This window comes from Perognathus longimembris, chromosome 2, assembly GCF_023159225.1.
Source record: "Perognathus longimembris pacificus isolate PPM17 chromosome 2, ASM2315922v1, whole genome shotgun sequence".
Classification (NCBI taxonomy): Eukaryota; Metazoa; Chordata; class Mammalia; order Rodentia; family Heteromyidae; genus Perognathus; species Perognathus longimembris.
This window is the reverse complement of record NC_063162.1, coordinates 37,695,351-37,720,866: the sequence shown is the minus strand read 5'-3', so window position 1 is coordinate 37,720,866 and position 25,516 is coordinate 37,695,351. Positions and strand designations below refer to the sequence as shown.

The 25,516-nt window shown below is 36.3% G+C and overlaps 2 protein-coding genes across 7 annotated transcripts in view; one reads left to right on the top strand and one right to left on the bottom strand.

The window, feature by feature from the left end:
* Fam13c (family with sequence similarity 13 member C) overlaps nt 1-16,329 on the top strand; it is a 103,337-nt gene extending 87,008 nt beyond the window's left edge. For 3 of the 6 annotated variants that reach the window (XM_048338815.1, XM_048338812.1, XM_048338809.1), the window contains 7 exons: nt 382-520; nt 6,187-6,268; nt 7,665-7,876; nt 9,583-9,678; nt 10,630-10,829; nt 12,265-12,366; nt 14,815-16,329. In XM_048338815.1, coding sequence (XP_048194772.1) covers nt 382-520; nt 6,187-6,268; nt 7,665-7,876; nt 9,583-9,678; nt 10,630-10,829; nt 12,265-12,366; nt 14,815-14,938 — 955 coding nt within the window. In that variant the 3' untranslated portion in view covers nt 14,939-16,329. Of the gene's footprint in view, nt 1-381; nt 521-6,186; nt 6,269-7,664; nt 7,877-9,582; nt 9,734-9,807; nt 9,952-10,629; nt 10,830-12,264; nt 12,367-14,814 lie in introns of those variants that run through there. The other 3 variants (XM_048338813.1, XM_048338810.1, XM_048338814.1) reach the window with 2 other exon arrangements.
* The window catches only part of Phyhipl (phytanoyl-CoA 2-hydroxylase interacting protein like), a 33,458-nt gene continuing 24,258 nt past the window's right edge, over nt 16,317-25,516 (bottom strand). Inside the window, exons 4-5 of the mRNA XM_048338816.1 lie at nt 22,021-22,138; nt 16,317-17,398 (exon numbers count right to left, since the gene is read on the bottom strand). Of these exons, the coding sequence (XP_048194773.1) occupies nt 16,864-17,398; nt 22,021-22,138 (653 nt within the window). The 3' untranslated portion in view covers nt 16,317-16,863. The remainder of the gene's footprint in view (nt 17,399-22,020; nt 22,139-25,516) is intronic.

Genomic DNA, 25,516 nt, shown 5'->3' with positions numbered 1-25,516 from the left:
GCCAGGTATAAAGAAAGTACACATTTTCTGGAGAAAAAAAAACTTCATTCTATTTGAGAAGGTGTTATGTCAAGTGTAGTGAGACACACATTTTAAATCCTTGAATGGCTTGTGCATTCCATTGGAGACAACACCTCAGCTGTCCATTCTGTCTTACACTGGTTACTCTTAAGTTTTGAGAAATTTAGCTTTTGGACTGATATTTTGGACTGATATGAATACCAAAGAACCAGATTATCTCGGCCCAGAATGCTGTTCTGTAGACATCTGTCAGAGCTGCACTTTGGATGGTGACAATCATCTTCTCTGGCAGACCAGGCAACAGTGTTTACTGGAAGGCCATCATATTTAATGTTCTTTTCCTCTCTGAAATCCTGGCAGGCCCAGAAGTTCTTCACGGTGCAGCTGTGGTGATGGCAAAGAGCCACAGACCATTACCCAACTCACCAAGCATATCCAGAGCCTCAAGAGGAAAATTCGGAAATTTGAAGAAAAATTTGAACAAGAAAAGAAATACCGGGTAAGGAATCTATATTGTGTCCAATAGTAGTTAATGGATTTCCCCACATCTCTCCTTTTGCGAGTAACTGTCAGTGGACAATTCAGTGCACACTCCTTCCTTGACACCCCCCCCCAACCAGGTACTTAAAAATTATCATCTTTAAGTAGTTGTATAAAGGAGATGCCATTTAGCAAAGCAGTTATGAATACAGTGCATCTTGATCAGTGCCACCCTTAAACATTCTCATCCCTCTTTGGTCCATCCCTTCCCTTACTTTTCTTAGTTCTATGGTATTTACAATGAATTAATGACTGCATTCTCCCTGTATTTGTCTACCTCTCTCCCCTTGACCTGACCCCCTTGTATGTATCCCTTTCCTAGTGCTTATTTTCTTTGGGTTGGACATCATCTTTAAAAAATTATACTATTTGAGCTCTCCACCATTGAGTCTATTGTACTTCAGTTAATTCATTTATAATCACTTGCGTAACACACGTTTACTTACAGACTTATAGGTACATTTTGTCTACCACAAATGAGGAAAACAAGGTAACCTTTATTTCTCTAAGTTTAGGGGTTATCATAATTTGAGTTCTCATCCTAAATTTGTTTTATTCTCAAATGTTGGCAATTGATCTTTGCTAATATATTTCTTAGGGATAGCCTCAAGTGTTATTTCTGAACTTTTTTGTTTTTTTTTTTTTTGGCCAGTCCTGGGCCTTGGACTCAGGGCCTGAGCCCTGTCCCTGGCTTCTTCCCGCTCAAGGCTAGCACTCTGCCACTTAAGCCACAGCGCTGCTTCTGGCCGTTTTCTGTATATGTGGTGCTGGGGAATCGAACCTAGGGCCTCGTGTATCCGAGGCAGGCACTCTTGCCACTAGGCTATATCCCCAGCCCTATTTCTGAACTTTTTGATTACTCCCCTTTCCTCCCCTTTTGCCCGCCCCTTTCCTCTCCTTTCTGAGAAACCCTATTAACACTAGGGTCAAACTTTGGAAAGCTTTTGAATCCTAGTTTTATGTTTTTACTTTAATCTCTCCCATCTGCATTTTGATAAGAACCTATTAAGGACATAAGAGGCAGAAGTCTTAATTATGGAGTATAAGGAGGGAGCAGTGGTTTGTCATTGAAGCACTATCTCAATAAGAGAAGACTTCTCACCACTGTTCAGAGAACTCAGAAGAAAATTTATACCATCATCTCTCGTTAGACATTAGTCTTTGTGCTGGTTATACAGTGATGCAAACAAGAGCTTTGTCTTTTCTTACACAAGACACACACTAGTCATTGGTAAGTGTCTTGATGGACAAAGCTACTTTTATTTTCTTTTGTGATGACTATGACATAAATAAAAATCATATTCACATAGAAATGCTCAGAGATATTGGATCTTTGGCAGAAGGCCTAGAAAAGTTGGTTATCAGAATAAAAGAGTACAGGGAATAATCTCTCCTATATCTTGAAATATGTAAAGGCTCACCAAGCACTTGATAGAGAGGCAAACAGAAGTTTCCTATGACTGTGAAAAATTCCAGAGGGAAACCAAGAGTGGGTAATACTCCACTCCTCCATTCTTCCTGTCTTATGCAAATACAATTTCTCTCTCTCTCTCTCTTTCTCTTTTTCTCTGTCTGTCACACACACATCAGTATTAAGGAGTGGCTTTCAATTTTGCAAAAAGGAAAAATAATCAGATTGGCTTTCAATACAATTTTAGTCAGGATATTAAAGATTCCTCTCTTTTGCAGAGTCAGGTTGTCATAGCTGCACATTGTATGTTTTGGGGATCTACACACTCTTAGTCTAGGTTTTTCTCTATGGATAAGTATTTGAGTCCCAGTGAAGACTTATATATAATTTACCTAAGTTATAAGGTTGTGTTCTGTCAGCTCAGGTTTCGAGCAGTGAAATAAAGATGAATAAATTTTGCCATGGAAGAATAGAGGTGAAATTCCAAGATATGCATATATTGAGGGCTTCACTTACCCTAGGAAAAGCTGTTTTGATGGCTGTTTCAGTGTTACTGTATTTACGATGTCCACATATGGAATACTGCAGAATAACAACTAGGGGTTCTAGGTCCAGGCCTTGTTAACACTTCTGATCTGGTAGTTCTTGAGTCAGAATGTTGTGATATTAAATATAACACATGTAAATTTAGGAACTTTGTACCTTTGGATTTAATTCATGTTCTGAGTCTGGTTGTCTATCTTTAAAGTGAGGTTGATATCAAGTTTCAGGGTATTAAATAAAGATTACATGTGTAATGCTTATGACATTGTTTGGCCCAAAGAGAGTAGGTGGTCTTAGGTATTGTTAATCTTTTGATCTGTTTGGGTGTTATTTGAACTAGCTACCCCATAGCAGTCTGTTACTTGTCAGAAAGTGAAATTATAAACATTTCTGCTCCACTGGATTATTACAACTGCTGCCATATTCCTTGGATTATTTCAACTGTAACAGCCACCCAGAATTGCCTATTTTCTAAGAGAATTCTCTGGATGCCTTTGTCTTGAGGTTTAAAATTGGAGCAGACAACACATATTTAAATACTGAAGCAGAAGGACAGAGTGGGGCATTTAGGGGAGGAGGTTCATGCTTGTTAGTGCTTCAATATGTCTCTTGGCCTTTGATAAAATCAGAGCCTTACATATCCCAGGATATAGGACTTCCCCTTGCCCTTCCTCTCAGGCTGCCAGGCTGTGCTGAAGAGGTTTGACTTGTCAATGGCTTTAATTGGTTGTTCTTCATAAAGCTTCTCTTCCTGGAAATCTGATTGTGGAATTAATAGCCTCTACTGCTAATTTTTGGATACAAGAGCCTGTTGGACTTTTGTGCTTTTCTTATGCTTGCAGGTAATCTACATCTTCCTACCTCTGTTGAATGTAACCGTTTTATATACCCCTACTCAAAATTGTGCTGTTCTCTACAACTTTGTTCATTTGTTCCTGAGCACAGAAAAAGAATTCAGCCACATGGTTGGTTTCAGTGGAATCAGAAAAATATCAGAACTGGAAAGGTGTTCTTGCCAGTCCTCTTTCATTCTAGTGAATGATGAAACTGAAGCCCAGAGAGGGGAAGTGTTTTTCCCAGAATCACACAGAAATGAATCTAATCAAAATAACAATTCAGGTTAACCAATGCATTACCAATACTTACAAGACAATATGTTGTAAACCAACTGTACAACTCGGGTGGGGGGGGGTTGGGGAAGAGGGAAGGGAGAGAAAATGAGGAAGGAGTTAACAAGTTTGACAAGAAATGTACTCACTACCTTCCGTATGTAACTGTAACCCCTATGTACATCACCTTGACAAAAATAATTCAGGTCTTTACATGACCAAACCAGGGTCTTTGTAATGTGTCCTGTGAACCATGTTTTGTAGACCACCATCCTACCCAATGGTATTTTCAGTAATGTCATCTGGGCATACCATTTTAATTATATTGGATAAAATTCTAACTATTTAAATTTTTGGCTAAAGGATTGTTGAGATCTACTAAGCAAATATATTTCAATTTCAGGTGAGCGTTGACCTAACTTCTTTTAAAAGCTCTTCTGAGGAGAGAAAATTAAAAAAAAAAAAATTCTGGGCTGGGAGTATGGCCTAGTGGCAAGAGTGCTTGCCTCCTACACATGAAGCTCTCAGTTCGATTCCCCAGCATCACATATATGGAAAACGGCCAGAGGGGGCGCTGTGGCTCAAGTGGCAGAGTGCTAGCCTTGAGCAAAAAGAGGCCAGGGACAGTGCTGAGGCCCTGAGTCCAATGCCCAGGACAGGCAAAAAAAGAAAAAAAAAAATTCTAAAACAGATTCCGGGCTTTAAATTACTTTGCCTAGAAATGTACCATTAAACTTCCCTTATGTTCTGTGGGAATGATGAAAACTATATTTCAACGATAGAATTAGCAGCATAGGGCTGATTGGTGATGTGCTTGCTGCTCAACAAGATGTGTTCTCACATGAAGGAATTCTCTTATGTATCTTGAGAAACCAAATATAAAATATTGACTGCCTATATAGCCAAACTGCTACTCAAAGACAAAGTACTATGTTCTGTACCAACAAGTAGCACAATGCACTATTCTAGACCATGGACTGGTGGGACTAGTCCTGAGAGCTCCAGTGGCCCATTTGTCAGTGTCCATGGTGCTGAAACCAGTCACGAAACTACTCTCTTTAAACTGTTAGGAAAAAAAAACATTTTCTTCCATTTTGATTTTAAAATGTGTGATTTTTTTAATACCAATCTAGAACAATTCCACAGTATGTGGGATAAATATTACTAATCCCATGTATATTTGATGATTGTGCCGTATAAGTATTGCTTTTCTTCCTTTGAACTTGGAAAGAATGTTTTCCATCTTCCTATGCCTCTCTCTCATTACAGCCTTGTTCATGATATGGACTTTGTGGATCCCAAAGGAAACATGTCAGAGTCCTAAGAATTGGTCATGAAGAATACACATTTCATACTGCATATTTGTGATCATGTAATTTTGAGCATTACTATATAGTTCCTTGTATATTCTTAACATACCCAGTAATCTTCAGCCTGCATTTAAGCTGTCATGGTAGCTTTTGCTTATTTATGAATGTTCTTGCTGATCTATGAGGTGGACAGTTATTGTAATTGGTACCCTTCTTTCCTAGTGTCTCACCTGTGTACAAAGTCTTCCTTTGTGATCTGAGCAGGAATTCAGAAGCCAAGTGAATTACTAGTGATGAAACAGTCATATTTTTCTAAAGTCAAATATCACCATCACATTTGAGGTGTGATTAGCTCCTGTAGGACATGAATCCCCTCAATGTATATTTGTTGGTGAAGACATATCACTATTCTGCTAGAAACATTACTACCACCAATACCTCTGCTAGTGAAAAATAAAATCAGTATCATTAATAGTAGTAGTGATAGTACTACAAGTACTAGTAATAGTAGTAGTAATACTACTACTAGTAGTAGTGTTTGTAATTCTAGGTAATACTTTTATAGTCGTTAGCATGTGCCTGGAACTATTTTCAGATTAACCAATCAGACCATCACAGAAACTCTGCAAAGAAGATAATATCATAATTCTCATTTAATAAATGAGACTATGAGGCACAGAGAAACTAAGTAATCTGCACAAGGTCACGCACGTGATTAATTTTCACATTAATGCTTGTCCCTCACATAAGACCTTGAGTCTACAAAGAGGATTAGAAATCTATCTCTCTGACTTACAAAGAAAACTTGTTAGGTTTTAGTAACTTGAAGTCTCCTTTGGCTTGGGAAATGACACCTCAGAGTTTGTCATTATTCTCCATCAGGTTATCATCCTAAACCATGGATGTAGCCACAGACAAGGTAGTCTCCATGTTATTGACTACACTGATACAGAAAATGGCTTGGTAATAAGCTATGGGGCATGAGTGCTCTGGCATGACTAGGACTATATAAAATTCTGGGGTGACCACGCATGTTTAGAAATAATGCCTATGGTAAAGGTTAAAGAGTAGAAGGTCAAGAATATTTGTTCTTGTTTTCTGAAGGCAATTCAGTCTGCTCAGATTTTCATGTTTCTCCCAGTCCTGTTTGTTCCTGGAATATCTTTGTATTTGGCTACTTAAAATTTTGTTTTTCCTTTGTTCTCTTTCTCTCCCTACCTTCTTCTCTCTCTCCATTTCCTTCCTTTGGTAGCCTTCCCATGGTGACAAGACTTCTAATCCTGAAGTCCTGAAATGGATGAACGATTTGGCTAAAGGTCGTAAACAGCTCAAAGGTAAATGCCAGCCAAAGGTCTCTTTTCCCAGAAAAGCAGTTAAAAATAGGATAATGTGCTGTAGGGCATTTTTGATTCATTTCCCGCTATGCTCTCTAGATCTTAGTTTGCTGCTTAGAGTGGAGGCCCTTTTGAAATAAAGAGAGGTCCCAGATCTCCTTTATTATAAAGCCCCACCACTTAACAAACCTCCTTATGAAAAGATGAGGCCCTCCAGCCTTTAAGTAGACAAATTCACTTGGTTATTGGATTCTTGGATGTTGAAAACAAAAGGGGCCTGAGAAATCATTGTCCTTGCCACACAGATGACAATGTTTATGCCCAGAGGGAAATGCCATGGATGATGTGGTTCTTCTGCTTCCCAGTTCACTGCTTTTCTTTCCATGTCCCTTTCTGGAGAAGGTAGTGGGTCAATGAACTTTACAATCCACTTACAAAGAATGATCAGTGGGGCATTGGTAGTTCATGCTTGTAATCCTAGTTCAAGCCCCAGGACCAGCACACATACACACACACACAAAGGGCTCTCACTATTTATCAATAAGAATTATTTTCATCTAATGTACTCTAATATTTTTAGACATGGGAGTTTCTTTCCTCTCTAAATTTCTGAAAGGGTAGTGATTAAGCACTAGGAGGAAATATTAATTCAGTGTTATTAAATTGTAATGATGAAATACATTAATAAACTATGCAGTGTTTAAAGTTAGCCAGAGCCTAAGACCAATGAAAATGAGCTGTGTAGTTGAGAAATCGATATAAACAGCTTTATTCACATGAGTCTGAAATGTAATTCTCTGGTAAGTCCCAGGTGGGGCTTTATTTCTTTATTTTTAATTCTTTAGGTTTATATAAAGTCATATTGTTTCCTGGGTTTAAAAAACTGATGTTAGACAACTGTGAAATTTGAGAAATTGAGGCTGACATTCTCAAATCCCCTTTCCTTTACCTTCCGTGTTTCTGTAGGAGTCTGTGTGAGTATACCTTCCAGAAGTATTTGCATTTCCACAGGGGCTCTTGCTAAGCACACAACTTTCAAAGCTTTTATTATTGTTGAATATAGAATTTCAGATGCTAAGATAGGTAACTGGTGGGAACTCTGGGGTCAGATACCACTGGCTTTCCTACAGTACTGTTCCACTGAAATCTAAAATAGTTACTGCCACACGATCCTCCACCTCTGTGAGATCCCAGCCTCAAGAGTACTTTGCTTTGGAAACTTGATTGAGCACTTATTACTTTGGCTGAGGCTTCCCTTGTCCCATAGAAAGCCATGAAGAGCATTGTTCATTTCCAACTATTTAGCACCAGGGGAGCACATTCTTGAAAGGGTGCCTGTTATCATTAGGACCACTGATTTCTTCTAGCTTATGGTAATCCATGGAATTTCTCTTAGAACTAAAGCTGAAGCTGTCAGAAGAACAAGGGAGTGCTCCCAAAGGCCCAACTAGAAACCTGTCCTGTGAACAACCCACAGTCCCAGCTGAAAATGGAAAGCCAGAAGCTGCAGGCCCAGAGCCAAGCTCCTCTGGAGAAGAGACTTCAGATACAATGTTGACAAGCCTGAAGGAGGAGAGAGAGCAGCTTCCTTCCCAGGAAGATTCTAAGGTACCTTACACCATATCATTATAGGGGTCCAACATTCTGCACAGTACCAAAGAGATAATGCATTTGACCAGTTAGAGCATTTTGCCAACACAAAAACATCTTTAGGAGACTGATGCCCAATTTTCAGCCTGATGAGTTCCTGGCCATGACTAAGGCTGTTGAGATGGTCTTCTGTTCTAGAGGTTATAAGGTTTTATGTTGATAGAAAGAAAATGGTAAAGAAATGAGGGTATTTTATGTCCATTTCTTCCTCAAATAAGCAAATGAACTTGATACTAAGGAACAAATATTACTGTCTGATAGGGCAGAGCTTCAATTACAATCCCTTCTCTGTATGTTAAAATGTAACAAAACAGAGATGAAGCATAAATAGTAAATAAACTGTTTTTATATCTACATAAGAATAGAGAGGTATAGTTTCTTGGGGACTGTTGGGTTGGAATTTAAGATTTCTAGTTTAGCCATCTTAGTTTGGAAATAGCTATGAAACAATATAGAGGTGTCAATGCTGCATTAGGACATATAAGACTGGAGGTTAAAGAAAAAATGTATTATATTTTACGAAGAATAATGATTAGTGTTTATTTGACCAATCCTCCCTCATCCTGCTTAGTTTCATTTACTTATACCAGGGAAGTTTTTCTGTAGTCCTTTATCAACCTTAATAATGGTGTAGCTGCCTTTTAGTTCCTAAGAATTGAAGATGCTTTGACATAGCTCTAACTATTCTATAAGTTATTTCCTGACTCTAAGCTTTAAACTTCTTATAAATCCCCTAGTGTCTGTACATAGTAGATAGTATGGGATATATGTTTCCCAAGCGAGTGGGCAACTAGAAAGATGAAAAAATGAGCACATCTAACTTCAGGATGAAATCTTTAAGATGATGATGGCCTTGCCTATTGTACAATATCTCATCTTAATAAGGTGACATGTACCAAATTCCAAAAGGTTCATGTTAGTGTTTTACATTAGAACTTGGAGTCTGCAAGCATACTGTTTTAATAGCTAGTGGGTAATCTCTGTATGTTCATAATCAGACACATCTGGAGTTTTCTATCCTTTAGTGCTTCTGGGGTCATTCTGTATTTTACAAGTACATTGACCATATTCATACAAGTAGCTTGACTGATACCCACATCCTAAATGTATTTTACTAAAATTAGCCAGGATAGTGAGGGGGAGTTAGGACTGGTATAAGAAACTTAGAATATGACTTAATGCTTGACTAGCGCCTTTCTAATAACATGCAGTTGACAAGTGAATGAATTATCTGAGATTCAACTTTCGTATATATGAAAAACAGGTAAGTTATGTAATCATGTGACAATAAAGGGAGATGCCTATCATGTTAGCCATTTTTTGTTATTGTGATAAAACGCCTGAGAAAAACAGAGGAGGAAAGCTTATTTTGGATCACTTTGGTCACTTGACTGAGGAGGCATGAGGGGGGATAATTTAATTGTGGGGACCATATGGTGTCCAGGAAGGAGAGAGAGAGCAAGAAACTTCCTCAAGCTAGGCTTCACCTCCCAATAATCCATGTAGCTATAAGTCAATCAATGGATTAATCCATAGATGGGAGTAGTACCCTCATGATACAGTCACCTCCTAACAGTGTCATCAGCTGGGGACCAAACCTTCAACAGATGAGCCCTTTTTTCAGGAGAAACTTCATCTCTTAACCAAAATATCTTGTTTTTCAGGTAACTAAGCAAGACAAGAATCTAATTAAGCCTCTTTATGATCGATACAGAATCATCAAGCAAATCCTGTCCACACCTTCCCTTATCCCAACAATTGTAAGTAACGATAATTGCATCAACTGAAATCTTTACTGGTGGTTTGCATTAAAGTTTAGTTAGTATCATGTGATAGCACTATGAGAGTTATAAAGTGGCCTTCTTGCCCATATATATCACTGATACCAGTTGTTATTTTTAGAAGCAGAAATATGGAGTACTGAACTTGAGTTAGGCTACTTTTAATAAAGATTGGAAATATGGAACTAGCATAGGTTTAATAAATCCTCCTCCATTAATATCAAAGCAGCCACTTGTTATAGTTATCAGCATAAAAAAGCATGTTAACATATGAGTACATTTACACTTTTGTATTTTTAAAGTATTTTAAGAGAATAATGCTTTATATTGAGGAAACATCATTTAAAATGGAATATTTAGAATTCCCTGCAAGACATTTTTTTTGATTGTGATAATTTACTGGAACAGGTTTAGAAGTAATCCTACTTTGGTCTTCAAATAGCTCTTCCTTGAATTTGTCAAGTTTATAAGTGAATGTGACCGTCACTGGGACCCAACTGAGTGTCTGTAGTCCATCTCCTCCTAACCTACATCACTGGTGTAAAGCTAGAGCTTTAGTCTTGAGTAAGAGGGTACACAATAACCTGTTAGTGAAGTCCAGACTGGACCATATCCTAAATGTCAGTGTATTCCTTCTCCAGCAAATACAAAGGAACAAAGTAATAAGCATTTTAGCCAAACATGGTTGCCTCTTTGTACTCTGATTTATGCAGTTTATTATTAGTTATCTTTAATTGTACAAAGCAGTTGCCATTTAGCAAAGCAGTTTATGAATACAGTATATCTTCAGCTCTATGTAGTTTCCATCCCAGTTCTCAGTGGATTACCTACTGGTTTTCATGATGTCTTTTATGGTTCTTCTCTGCAGTTTTTGCTCTCTCCAGAGATACACAGCATTTAGTAACTTTATTGAATTCTGCCTGTTATAAGCAGGAGGAAGAAGACTCCGATGAAGACTGTCCACAGGGAAACCAACAACCTTCTTTGCCAGATTCAGTGTCTCACCTTCCTGCTGGTGATCACCTCACCTACTCTAGTGAGACTGAGCCTGTGAGGACCCTGCTAGCCGATGAGAAGAAAGAAATAAAACAGCCTGCTCTTTCCATGTCTAATTTACATGAGGCAACCATGTGAGTGTAAATCCTAAGTGTGGAGTCTTTTTTTTTTTTTAACTCCATCAGGTCCGTGTACTTTATATGAATGCAAAAAGTTCAGGAGATATGTTGCACACTCTAAAAAGTGCTATCTAGAAGAGAATAGCCCTAAAAGCACAATTGGATCTGTCCCTAGTTATTTTGTTTCAGGATTTGGTAAAATTCATAGCCATTTATATATCTCTTAAGTTAGAGAACATAGATGGTAAGGCCATGAAGAACCACAGCTTTTAGTAATATCTTAAAAATGCCATATATGTGAATGTTCAATTTGCTTTAATCATACCTCTTTTTCAATAGGACTCTGACACAGTTCTAATCCTTTACACATTGTGAGAAGCACAGATGGCCACTGAAAATATTTGAGACAGGGGACTTAAGATCCTGTGTAGATCAACAATTGTCAGAACCTTAATCCTAGTCCACTGCATTTTAATGAAAAGGTTTCTCCGGGTTCCTCAATCAAGAGAAATTTAGATTTTCTTTAATATTACCATTATTTGGTACCTGGCATACTTTTGATAGGGTAGTCTTGTTTGGATTATATATTATAGCCCAGATTATGAAAACTTCTTTAAAAAGCATTGTAGACAGTGTCTCAAAGAGGGGTGAGGTGCTAACAAAGACTGGAAGCAGACTTTTTAAATTTTTGGATTTTTTTTAGGGGGAGTTCTTAATTAGACAGTCTGAGTGTGAGGCTTTTTTTTTTTTTTGTCAGCTGTGAGGCTTGAACTCTCAGCCTGGGCACTCTGTCTCATGGTCTTTCCTGCCCGGGTTTGCTTTGAACTGTGATCCTCGGATCTCAGCCTCCTGAGTAGCTAGGATTACAGGCATGAGCCACCAAGTGCCCGACTTTGTGAGATGTTTTTTGTAAAATCTATGGAATATTCTTATGGAAAACGTCCTTGTTTAATTTCAAACTTCAGAGTCCCATAAGCATATATAAGATCTGTAATCATGAGTAGAATTCACAATGGAATTACAGCTTTTGATTGGGTTGAAATTTCATTTCCAAAAGTTTTGTATTCTCTTCACCCATTCTCTAAATTCTTTTCTAAATTTTTTGAAATCCTTATAGTGATTTTTATAATTTACTGTCTTTCCAAATACTGGTGTATTGCATCAAAATGTCTATACCTTCATCTAATCATAGAACCATTATTCTCATCATTCCTTAAAATAAACTTGATGAATTTGCCTCTGTTCTTTCTCCTTTTCCATGATTACCTGTTTCCACGAGAAAATTTCTCATACTAACAAAATGAACTTACAGTCAAGGTTTATGTTTGACACATTTCTTTAAGAATACTTTTCAAATGACAAGAAACCTTTTGAATAGGTAATATGCTCGTAATCTTTCAAGTATGCTAGTGATGAGTAACAGTGAATATATGTATGTTGCTTGATATAGGCCTGTACTTCTTGATCATCTCCGAGAAACTAGGGCAGACAAGAAAAGACTTCGGAAAGCCCTCAGAGAATTTGAAGAACAGTTCTTTAAACAAACAGGAAGGTAAGTGTGTACAGAGATTTTTTTTTAAAGATAATATTTACTAGAGAACTATTATTCCAAATGAATTGTAATATTTTTGCAGAAACAATCACTTTAAGGACTAAAACTCCCTAATTTTACATAATAAATTTTACTGTAACTACTGAATTTAATGTTTTAAAATGTATTTTTGTTTATTTAATAACTTTGATCTTTGATGTTTTAGTTGCACCAGTTATTCCATACCTATAAAATAATAATTCTTCCTTTAAATATCCCCTTTAAAATTCAGGACCTGTCCCTAGTTATTTTACTTCAGGATTTAGTAAAACTTATAGCCATTTATCAGTCCCTTAAATCGTCAGTTGTATCTTTTGGTCCTCTATCTGTGTCAATCCAAATCTTATATGCTCCCTTAGTTTCTTCTAACTTTTAGTGTCTGACCAACAAAATCATGCATCTATAACCAAGAGCTAAAGGACAATAATCTACTTTTAAAGAGATAGACAATATATCACCTAGCTTTCCTGACATACTTTTGTACGATGAAACGCCTTGACTCCTGGTATAACCAGGGAAGCTACAGCTATCATGTGGGACTGCTTTAATTCAGCAACCTCAGGATTGCCCTGACAGAGGGGGACTGTTTCCGAAAGGTACCTTAAAACATCCAAGTTTGGTCTACTCACTTCTTAAGTCTTGGCAGCATTTCCCCAGCTCATCAGGCTATTCAATGAGTGTAACTATTAAGTGAGAAATTGAACAAATATAATATACTTTGTTTTCCACTTAAGACTCTTGCTTTCCAATTGATTCCTACAAGTCCAACTTATTTATATTACTGGTGATGGTAGCTAAGGTACTAAGAAATGTTATGAGTTAAATTTACTTTGTTTTCCTTTTCCATATATTCTTCTTTGGTGGAACATTCACAAAACCTTTCCTACAAAACATTCATTGGAATAGTGACTTTGTCTGGACTCTCTGCTATATTATGAGTACAGATGTGATTTACCTTCAAGTTTCTGATGTTTTCCACTGGGTAAATATGTGGGGAGATGTTTTTTCAGAATCCTAAATCTAAATAGCCTTTTCAAATCAGAAATGAGTTACTTTAAAATGTGCACATTCTTTTCACAACAAATTTCCATTTTTATCCGTTTGAACCCACAAGTTCACCTTCATGAGTTTGAGAGGTTCCTAATGAGCTAGTACTTCTGCCTAGTGAATATACAGTATTCCTTGGCAAGCTTTCTGACAAGTTATACACACACACAGTATTCCAATGTAATTTCAACACCTAAACCCACTTTAGATATGCTTTTATGTTACAGGTGACAGGTGAGGTTGTATGCCTCTTGTGGTGCTACAGTTCATTTAGATGTAAAGTAGTGAGTTATTACAAATAAAACATTTGAATGGCTTAGAAATATGGCCTATTTTCTTGTTTCCCTAAGATGTTTGTTTTTTTAACTGGGAATACCTATAAAGTGAAATAACCATGCAAATGAATTGCTAAAAGTTTGTTTGTTTGTTTTTGTTTTTTTGTTTTTTGTTTTTTTTTTTTGCTAATCCTGGGGCTTGAACTCAGGGCTGGAGCACTGTCTCTGCTTTTTTTTTTTTTTTTTTGCTCAAGGCTAGCATTCTACCTCTTGAGCCACAGCGCCACTTCTGGCTTTTTCTGTTTATGTGGTGGTAAGGAATCAAACTCAGGGCTTTATGCATGCAAGGCAAGCACTCTACCGCTAAGCCACATCCCCAGACCATGCTAAAAGTTTTAAGTCATTGTAAAGGTTGTTCGTAGTATGGTAGGAACATTCATTTCATATAGTAGACTGTGTATTTTTATTTATTTATTAAAATCTATGCATTGATATATGTCTAGTCCTAGTTTATAATTAGTGTGCAGAAGAAAACTGTAATTTAGACTCAAAAGTCAATCAAGAAACAGCTCAAGGAGTGTACTTCACATCAGCAGACAAGTATTATAATTACAAGAAAAATTGGAAATGTTTTAAGCTTACAAGATAGCATTAAACATCTCTTATCAACATTACTATGAATTACATTAAAATTTCTGTAATTTTTCAAAATAGTTGCTATTTTAGACAACATTTTCAATATGTGGGCAAACCAACCTTCATAGGTATGGAATCTTGGCAACTAATAGAAAAATGACAAATAATACTTTAAAGGTTCTAGCCTTTCTTTCTTAGATCTTTTTTCTTGCTTCATCTATATATGTCTCAGCACTGGACCACATATTTACAAAACAGCTATTACATTCAGTTTTTCGGGGTATTATTGTTTAGAAAAATGGAAGAGGGAATAATGAGAGTGAAGAGGAGATAAAAAAGACATAATGCAAAAGAAAAGTAGAGGTGCTCTCTTATACTTTTTATGTAAGGATTATAAAAATATACTTAATGACCATTCATTATGAACATGATTATATTTTGTGTTTTGCAGAAGTCCACAAAAGGAGGACAGGATACCAATGGCAGATGAATACTATGAATACAAGCACATAAAAGCTAAACTGAGACTATTAGAGGTCCTCATTAGCAAGCAAGATGTGGCCAAAACTATTTGAAGTTCATGAAATCTGTCACTTTCATTCAAGTTCAACTTACGTTCTTCTGCCATTCCTGCTAAGAAATTTTGATACAATGAAAATGGAAGCACTTTAGTGTATATTAGCTATTTTTAAGAAGGAATAGTAAATATAATTACATACAAGAGGGATTTAAATGGGCAAATGTAACAGGCATCTGGCTACTTGGGAGAATTCATGATCCAATAGTTATTAAAAAAATCTAGTATTTTACTAAATCTAAATGACACATAGCCAGAACACTTGTTAGGGGACGTTTAGTGTCTAAAGATTATTTTTGGTTATATATGGAAAACAGTATGACTTAAATCAGTGAGAAAGGAAAATCTGCTTCTCATCTCATATAGGAAGGAAAACAGCTAGTAAGAGAAAATAATTAACTTGAAATTTTGAAATGATTTTAAAGTGATACATCTACTACCTTGTCTCTTAAGTCTGTTAGGCTTTTAGTACCTTGAAATATAATAGAATGTGTCACTGCTAATTTTTTATTTCTATAAAAATAGCACATTATTTTATTTGTTTTTTGGAAATTTTACATTTCTGGTTACCAAAGTTCATTCTGATAGCATGTACATTGTGAAATATCTTTGTCTCTGACAGATGTTTATATTAAAATACTGTATTAAAGTTTTAAAATAGGTATTTTGGATAGATGTGTCTATAGTATAATCTGATGTGACCATAGTATTATTGCTAATCTTTTTGTTTACTATATCTAAAATTATATAACTATTTTTCCATTTGGAATATGCATTTTTCTTAATGTTACAAGGTCTATTCTTTGTAAAGTAAAATAGTCTTTTTCTCATGAACTGTAGTTATTCATTCTGTATAAAAAGAAAGGTTTGACAATTGTCCAAAATGACACCTTGGAAAAGAAGCTGGAACATTTTATTTGCTTCATTACCTTTGTGTATCTTGTTTTGTTATTTCATACTAAAAGACATTTATTATTTTTGCTTTTGTAAAAACTAGATATTTTCTCTCATTACCAACCATGTTTGTATTTCTATTTTCTGTAATGTTTAAGCATGATGTTGAAGAAACTCACATTTTCATATAGCTTAGATGAGAATATTGTTGGTTTCAGAAGCAGACTATTTCAGAGGCTTAATATTTTCTCTGTATTTACCTAATATTTTATAACTTTTATGAATCAGAATAATTAATGTCCTCCATAAATTTGTTTAATTGAAGTCATCTACTTGGAACAGGACAGATACACAACTATTTGAGGTTTACAAATTACATCTTTGATAAGGGAAATGGTTTCATGACATGATACAGTTGCTATTAAAATGTAACTATATATTCTATATGATTGTAAATATTTTATACAACAATACAAATAAAATATTTTTCTATTATATTTATTATGTTGAAACACAGTAGTTTCTTCCTGTTAGCTAATATAAATAACATAAATAACACTGTCAAACAACAAGTTGGAAGTGCTGACCATTCTAGGCTTCAAGATTTAACTCATGCTGCAATTACACCCTTTCATGCGATTTGGAGTTATCCCAGAATTTGTTCAGTAGATTAAAATGAACACATATTTAAACACCATTTATAAGCCATTATTTTGTGTTCTGCTAAAGCGGCCTATATAATTGTTTTGTTATGTTTGGCATAAAGGAAAAATAAAAACTTTGCAGCATCTAGGCAAATAAAGTGTCAGAAGGAGAACTTAGGATATTCCATCACTGAAAGTAGTGGAAAGAGTGGGGAATAGGAAACACTAAAATGGTTCTGATGAAATTTGAAAAGTGGTGGTTTGCTTTTGGTGACAGCGGCATGTGCATGCTTCATGGAAAACATTTGATGATAAAAATGAACAACAGAGGATCAATGCTCCTAGGGGAAGACAAGGGACTGAGTAAGAATAAGAAAAGTGGGCATTAACGTCCAACACTTATATTACAGGTTTTGCAGCTGGGATCTTTCTTTGCATTTGCAGTAGACAAACTCATGAGCTGATGACCAGTAATTTCTGCCACGGTGCCCAGAGAAAGATCCACAGGGTCAGTGTAAATGACTTCTAAAATGACATCCTGGGCATGGTGGTAAACCAGTACCCCGTCTTCTTCTGTACAGGTCAAAAATTTATTATCCTTGGAATTTAGTTGAGGAAGGCGCTGCTTACAAAATTCATCTCCTGGTGATCCCACAGGGGCAATAACAAGAATCACATAATGGTAAGCAGTGTACATACAGTAGAAGTCCCCAAAGTATAAGTTAGTATTGGGGTTAAAAAGTTTCTCTGCTGCAATTTCAAACCTGTATCTTCCATAAGGTGAATCCTGGGGTGGCTTCCCAGTATTGAATTCAGTGCTGCAGCTGAAGAAGATGCCTTCTAATTTTCCACTGATAGGGGAGCCATGGCTACCACTATTATCCTTGACTGAGGGCTGCATAGCATTCCCATGGTGTTCTCTGCCAAAGAAAAAGGAATGACGAGTACTTAGTACAATGATGGTGAAGTTCCTGATTTACTGATTTCAACAACCTAAAAGACAACCATCTACTGTGATAAACCTGAATTATCATTCTATTACAACATCAAGGAAATACACCTTTTGATATTATCCATTTTTTGACAACGACTAAATTCTAGCCTGCTACAGACCCTAGAAACCTTTAAAGTGTATTTTCTGAACAGAAAAATTGAGGGAAATCACATCCTTTTGTTTTCACTGGTTTTCATGACTGGCTTTCTGAAGAGAAAATTGGACTGAAAATATTGATAAATATTTGAGTATCTGAATGCTGGTAAATACGTTGAATGTTTCTTTAAGGTGTGCCACAATTTAGTTTCAAAATAAGACCCATCCTGTGTCTCCAGAATAAAATATCTGCTGGTGTTAGATGCTCACGAATCTTCCACAACCATCCTGAGAATACTAGGGAACAAATCATTTATATCCTGTGGCTTGGGGATAGTGGCTGCAGGCAACACAACCCTTGATGTCACACATGCTTTCCCTGAGGCACTCAGGGACAGTCCTCTACACATTTTATTCTACAGAGAGTGGCAGCTGCTATCATACGACTTAGGTCACACACCTTTAGAAGCCTTTGGCCACTGTAAAATCGCTCAACTATTTTCATAAAGTAATGCAGTCTAGACTACTGAGGCACTCATAGACATTGTGGATATTAATAAAATGCAAATCATATATAGACAAAGCTTTTGAGATCCTCTATAACCAAATATATGACACCTAGACAGCTGACATCCTATGGTACATATCCCATTAAATGAGAAAATCTTTTCTTACAAGATCTTTATAAAATAAGAAGAGCAAACAGACACAAGAACACTAAATAATGAATGATACAGCATGAAATGGAGTAAGACAACTCCCCAGGAAAACAAATTCTTCAGAAACATGCTACCAAGAGCGTGCTGGCAGCTCACACCTGTAATCCTACCTACTTAGGAGGCTGAGATCTGAGAACTGTGGTTTGGAGCCAGTCTGGGAGGAAAGCCTGTGAGACTATTATCTCCAATTAACTATGAAAAAATTGGAAGTGAGACTATGGCTCAGGTAATTGAGCAAAAAGGCTCAGAGACAGCATCCAGGTCTTGAGTTTAAGCCCCAGGACCAGTACACACAAAAAAATAAATAAATAAAAAAGGAATAAATTCCACCTTGAAGGAATCTATAAAATATCTGAAAAACATTTCAAAATAAGAATCCAAAAGAAGCTCAGTGAGGTGCAAGATTATATAGATAAAATACAAAAAAATGAGAAAAAATTCAGGATATTAGTGAGAAATTCATGAAAACATAAATTTTAAAAAGTTAGAAACCCTGGGGCTGGGGATATGGCCTAGTGGCAAGAGTGCTTGCCTCATATACATGAAGCCCTTGGTTCGATTCCCCAGCACCACAGATACAGAAAATGGCCAGAAGTGGCGCTGCAGCTCAAGTGGCAGAGTGCTAGCCTTGAGCAAAAAGAAGCCAGGGACAGTGCTCAGGTCCTGAGTCCAAGGTCCAGGACTGGCAAAAAAAAAAAAAAAAGTTAGAAACCCTGAAGCTAAAAATTTTAAGCAATGAGAAGAACAGGCAGGGATGGTGAGCATCAGTAAAAATAGAACTAGGAAACTTGAGGAAACAAGTGTGGATTGGGATAGATAGAAGAGGGAAGGAGAATGATGAAAGAGGTGACAATGATCAAGATGCACTGTACATTTAAACAGACATGTTAAGCTGAAACCCCACTGCATAACATCTGAAGATTCAAAGAATTTCAAGCAATGAAAAAAAAATATCTGTTGAAAACAAAGCACTGTTAAGAAATTGTGTGCATGCCTTAGCAAGCATACATACTTCTGTATAATGGCTCAAGATAAAATTTACATGGATTTCACTGCTATCATTTTTGAAAATCCACTAAAGATTAATTTCCTTATTAGAAAACACCTCTTTCATGCTGATAAATTGGGATGAAATTATACAATATGTACAATAACTACTCCTAGTCCAGGTACCCTTGTCTTTATCTCCCTCATGCCCCTCTTCTTGGAAGCAATTTTTAAAACAACCAAATTTCACTGTATTGAGAGCCACTTTCCATCTGAAAAATACAGAAAATCATAGAGAAACACTGACCTCCAGTGGCCAGCCAAAACAGACATTTGCAAATATTCCAGGAATTCAAAGTAACATTCATCTTGTTAATGTATTGCTTACTGAAGACAAAAGCAATAGTAGGATTTTATTTTCAAATTTTATGTTCAAATGCCTGAGTGTATAATTCCCAATTAACAGCTGATGAGCACAACAACTTATGTTACTCAAATTATTCTCTAACTTACCTAAATGCATCTACCTATAGCTTAGGGTTGAACTGATTTCTATGAAATAAATTTGCTTTGAATACTAATTATGCTAAACCTACTTTAAAAATTATGTCTTAAAAAAGTTTCAAAAGTTCACTTTTGGAAGATATTCCTAAAAAGACCTATTGAATAAGTGGGAAAGTATAATATACTTCTGATGAAATTATTCAGTATTAAGCAGAACTTAATTTCATGTCTGTTATACCACAAATATAGTGTCCTTGTTGGGTTAAAATGTTGTGTTAATATCCTTAAAATTGTAACCAGTGAATAACGCCTGTAGTATTTTTTATTATAGATTATATTTTATTTCAATAAACTTTGATATTTAAAAAAATTATTCTCAAACTTGGGTGATTAGTTTCTACCATAATTATACACAATCTATAGTAAATATTTTAGTAGTTTAGAGAATGCAAAACTAAACTCTACATTTATAAGATATTCAAATAAAAGGCAGAAATAGTTTTTACTATCAAAATAGGTAAAAACTTATATTAAGGAGTACTTTCTCTATGATTCCCTTTGCATTTTCCATAGCTTGGAGCTTATATAAACATGGAAGCACAATTTTGATTTAAGAGAAGAAACTAGAGAAGTATGTATGAATAAAAACAGCATCAAAGCTTCTTAATTAATTTGTTTACTGTTGGTCATGGGGCTTGAACTCTGGGCCTGGACACTGTCGCTGAGCTCTTCTGCTCAAGGCTAGCACTCTACCACTTGAGCTACAGTGCCACTTCAAGTTTTCTGGTGGTTAATTGGAGATATGAGTCTCACAGACTTTCCTGCTTGGCTAGCTTTGAACCGTGGGCCTCAGATCTCAGTCTCCTGAGTAGCTAGGTTTACAGGCCTGAGCCACTGGCACCTGGCTGCTTCTTAATTGCTATCAAGAATACCCTAAGAGTCTCAAGTGAGACCAAAGATTAAAAAAAACAACAACCCTAAAGACAGGTATGATAGCTCAAACCCAGATACTTGGGAGGTGGACCCTGGAGGAACCAACAGTTTGAGTCTGGCCTGGGACAAGTACTTCCCAAGACTCTTTTATAACTAATGGCTTGGGTGTGTGGCACATTCTAGTTACTTAACTACAAGAAATAAACAATGGCTGTGTGCAGTAGTGTGAATCTATAAGCTCCACCACACGTGAGGACTGCAGCCTAGGCTCAAGCAGTAGAATGCTTGCCTAAACAGGGGGCTGGGGGGGCAGACAGACAGACAGAGACAGACACACACACAGAGACAGAAAGGTGAGAGAGGGAGAGAGGAGAGAGGGAGAGAGAGAGGGAAAGAGAAGGAAAGAGAAAAGGAAAGGAGAGAGGGAGAGAAGAGGATAGAGAGAAGGAAGGAGGGAGAAGAAGGGAGAGAGAGTAAGAGAGGGAGAGAGGAGGAGAGGAGAGAAGGAGGAAAAGAGAGACAGGGAGATGAAGGAGATGAGAGAGAGAGAAGAGAGGAGATAGGAGAGAGAGAGGAAAGAGGAGAGGGGGGAGAGAGAGTAGAGAGATATTAGAATAGAGTATTTGCCATCTTAAAAGCCTTAGTCTCACTTTAAAACTCCTGTCTATTTATCCTCCTCATTTTTTTCCTACGAATACAGAAGTACTGCGAGTATCAAAACTACCTAGGAGAGAGTTTTTTAACTTTTTGATGACTGATTCAAGAGATAAACAAACATTGGACATCTTAGAAAAATAAATTAATTGAATCATTAAAATTCTAAAGCAAACAAAGGCAATCATCTTCATGAGCAGTCAATTAGGGATAACTAAAAGATTTTCACTTAGGTAAAACCCTGCAAGTCCTGTTTTACTGCAGTACTGTACAAAATGTTTAACTTTTTCTCCTTTCATTCTGTCTTAAAGGGACCAATAAGAATAGAAAATTTAGGATTCATTATAAAACAGAGGACATTTGCATTAGAAATTAGGGAAATGTTTACATTAAATGGTCATAAATCTCAACACCAGAAGTTTAGTGTCTTCCAACCAAATACATAGGAATCTTTACATGATTTTGTTAAGGAATCTAAGTGAAATGGAAAAACAATACATATATGACTTTTTCTGGGAAATAAAAATCAGTATAATTAACCATTTTGAAAAGAAACCTGGAAATGAAATTCGATAGAACTAGTTTCCAGGAAAACATGGGCTAAGAATGTAGATTCAAACCTAGAAAAGAAATCATAAAATATTTTTACTCTTACCTAATATAGTCAAAATATTCTTTGTGCTGGTTACGATAAAAAACAGAAAACTTAAGCATACGTCCTCCAATCACTTCAGCCTTCTCCAACAGTTGTGTTAGATGAACTTTTGAATAGTCTGAAATATTTTTAAAAGTTTGTCATTAAAAATGTGGCACCTAGGAAAGTGAAAGGGAATACCAAAATCGAGAGACACAGGACAAAAAGACAAACGACTACAAAAGCAATACTTGCAAAACTGTTTGGTGTAAACCAACTCAACAACTCATGGGGGGAGAGGGTAAGGGGGAGGGGGAAGAGGTGGAATGCGGGAGGAGGTAACAAACAGTACAAGAAATGTATCCAATACCTAACGTATGAAACTGTAACCTCTCTATACATCACTTTGACAATAAATTAGAGAAAAAAAAGGTGAAAAAAAAGTAGCACCCAATGCAGGCAAGAACTCATTGTACATACCACAGAATTGAGAAAAATAAGGGAAGGAGTGGATTAAAGGGGGCTGAAGATGTTGAAGGGATGACACAAATCAAAATTCACTGTATACATAGACTGGTAAGTGGCAAAAAATTCAATATACAACCTAAAAATTAAGAAAAATGAGGGAGGGATAGGCTGGAAAGTGTGGGTGAGAATGCTGAAAGGGGCAACATTGGTCAAGTGCACTGTTTTCATAAATTGCTTTATTTAATAAACTCCTTTGTACAATTACTTAGATAAGAAAGACACTCAAAAATATAGCATCTAAAATGAGCAATATGTAATAAACTATTATTATTAAAAATCACCTCTAAGAAATTCAATTTAGTGTATAGGAAATTATATTTTATAATTAAAATATTCTATTTTTGTGTGACCCATTTTTCTTGCTTTAAAATTTTTATGATTTACAGACACCCTGAAAACACTGAAGGAAGGAGTAGGAGAAACACTTGGGCTCCTTGGCGCAGGACGGAACTTCCTTAACAAAGACCAAGAAAGGCTACAAATCAAATGGGACTGCATCAAACTGCAGAGCTTCTGCACGGCAAAGGATATAGCTCGCAAGATAAACAGAAAGCCCACAGACTGGGAGAAGATATTTACCGGACATTCAACAGACAAAGGCCTCATCTCTAAAATATATGCAGAACTAAAAAAATCACCTTCTTCCAAAACAAAACCGCAAAGAACCAATAGCCCCCTCATCAAGTGGGCTAAAGACTTACAAAGAGACTTCTCTGATGAGGAAATGAGAATGGCCAAGAGACATATGAAAAAATGCTCTACATTACTGGCTATAAAAGAAATGCAAATCAAAACAACATTGAGATTCCATCTCACCCCAGTAAGAATGTCATATATCAAGAAAACTAACAATAACAATTGTTGGAGGGGATGTGGCCAAAAGGGAACCCTACTTCATTGTTAGTGGGAATGTAAACTGGTTCAGCCACTCTGGCAAACAGTATGGAGATTCCTCAGAAGGCTAAATATAGAACTCCCCTATGACCCAGCAGCCCCACTTTTGGGTATCTATCCAAAAGACCACAAACAAAATCACAGTAATGCCACCAGCACAACAATGTTCATTTCAGCACAATTTGTCATAGCGAGAATCTGGAACCAACCCAGATGCCCCTCCATAGATGAATGGATCAGGAAAATGTGGTACATATACACAATGGAATTTTATGCCTCCGTCAGAAAGAATGACATTGTTCCATCTGTAAGGAAATGGAAGGACTTGGAAAAAGTTATACTAAGTGAAGTGAGCCAGACCCAAAGAAACATGGACTCTATGGTCTCCCTTATTGGGAATAATTAGTACAGGTTTAGGCAAGTCATAGCAGAGCATCACAAGGCCCAATAGCTATACCCTTATGAACACATAAGATGATGCTAAGTGAAATGAACTCCATGTTATGGAAATGATTGTTATATCACAGTTGTAACTACTTTCAATGTCCTATGTGTATCTGTAGCTTCTATTATTGATGATGTTCTTGTATCACCTTCCTGTGGTTGTACCTACACTATCTCTGTAATCTTATCTGAGTATATTGGAAACCGTGTATACTGGTATTGGAAGTAGGACATTGAAAGGGAATACCAAATTTGAGAGACACAGAGTAAAAAAGGACAAACAACTACAAAAGCAGTACTTGCAAAACTGTTTGGTGTAAGTGAACTGAACACCTCCGGGGGGGGGGAGGGAAAGGGGGAGGAGGGAGGGGGGTATAAGGGACAGGGTAACAAACAGTACAAGAAATGTATCCATTGCCTAATGTATGAAACTGTAACCTCTCTGTACATCAGTTTGATAATAAAAATTTGAAAAAAAATAAAAAATAAAAATAAATAAAAAAAACAAACTCAAAAAAAATTTATGATTTATAATTGTTTCTTAGAATATCTGTGCACCATTTTACTCTTTGAAATGAAAGATTCTGGAACATTTTCAATAACTAACTCTTCATGACTCAAGTAATACTATCAATGACATACCAGCTTATCTATAGTCAGCAGATTAATTGAATAAGCAAAATTGGAAAGCAGGAATAATATTGCTTGTTTTTGTTCTCTAAATCTCTGAAGTTGACAGTGTAGAGTAAACATAGCCACTTTATTGATAAGGATACTGAGACTTGTCTAAATTTAATGGTTTTCTCCCAGTGTTCATATAGTAACTTCAAGACATGGTCCTTGTCTCCTAGTTGATGGTCTTTGGGAACAAAAAGACTTGAAAATTAAATGTTAACTGTCAAATTAGTCTGTTTTGATAAACCAACTTTTTGCTTTCCAATGCAGGACTGCTGTCAAACTAATGCATCAGAAACTAAGGAAAAATCTGTGTATCTAAGATCAATAAGATCTAAACAGATCAAATAAAACTGTACTGCATCCTCAACACAACCCAAAATTACTTAGAATATATAACCTATGAAGAGCACTATGAAAAATTAGATGATCAGATTCACAGATCAAAATATATTATTCTGCAGGATGGTGGTGGGCTCATGCTTGTAATCCTAGCTATTCAGGAGGCTGAGATTTGTTGATCGTAGTTCAAAGCTAGCTAAGGAAAGAAAGTCTGTGAGACTCTAATTAGCCACCAGAAAACCAAAAGTAGTGCTGTGGCTCAAAGTAGTAGAGTACTAGCCAGGCCCTCAGTTTAAGCTCCAGTGACCAACAAAATAAATAAATAATTCTTCTTTGGAAATATCTGAAAGTCTAAGACCAGACAATAATCGTACTTCTTTGGAAATATCTGAAAGTCTAAGACCAGACAATAATCGTATTGTTAAGGTGCTGCCTTTGTTATACATTAAATGTAAACTACCTGTGGTATTCTATTTCCTTTTCTTTCCAATATGTAGGTCATATGGCTTAATAAATGAGTGAATCAGCTGTCCTGATTTAAAAACCAAATAGCTTTCCCAAAATTTACAGTCGGGTTTATAAAGTGCAGAATTCCTCTTAGATTTTACTGATGAAAATAACAAAGCAAAATAAT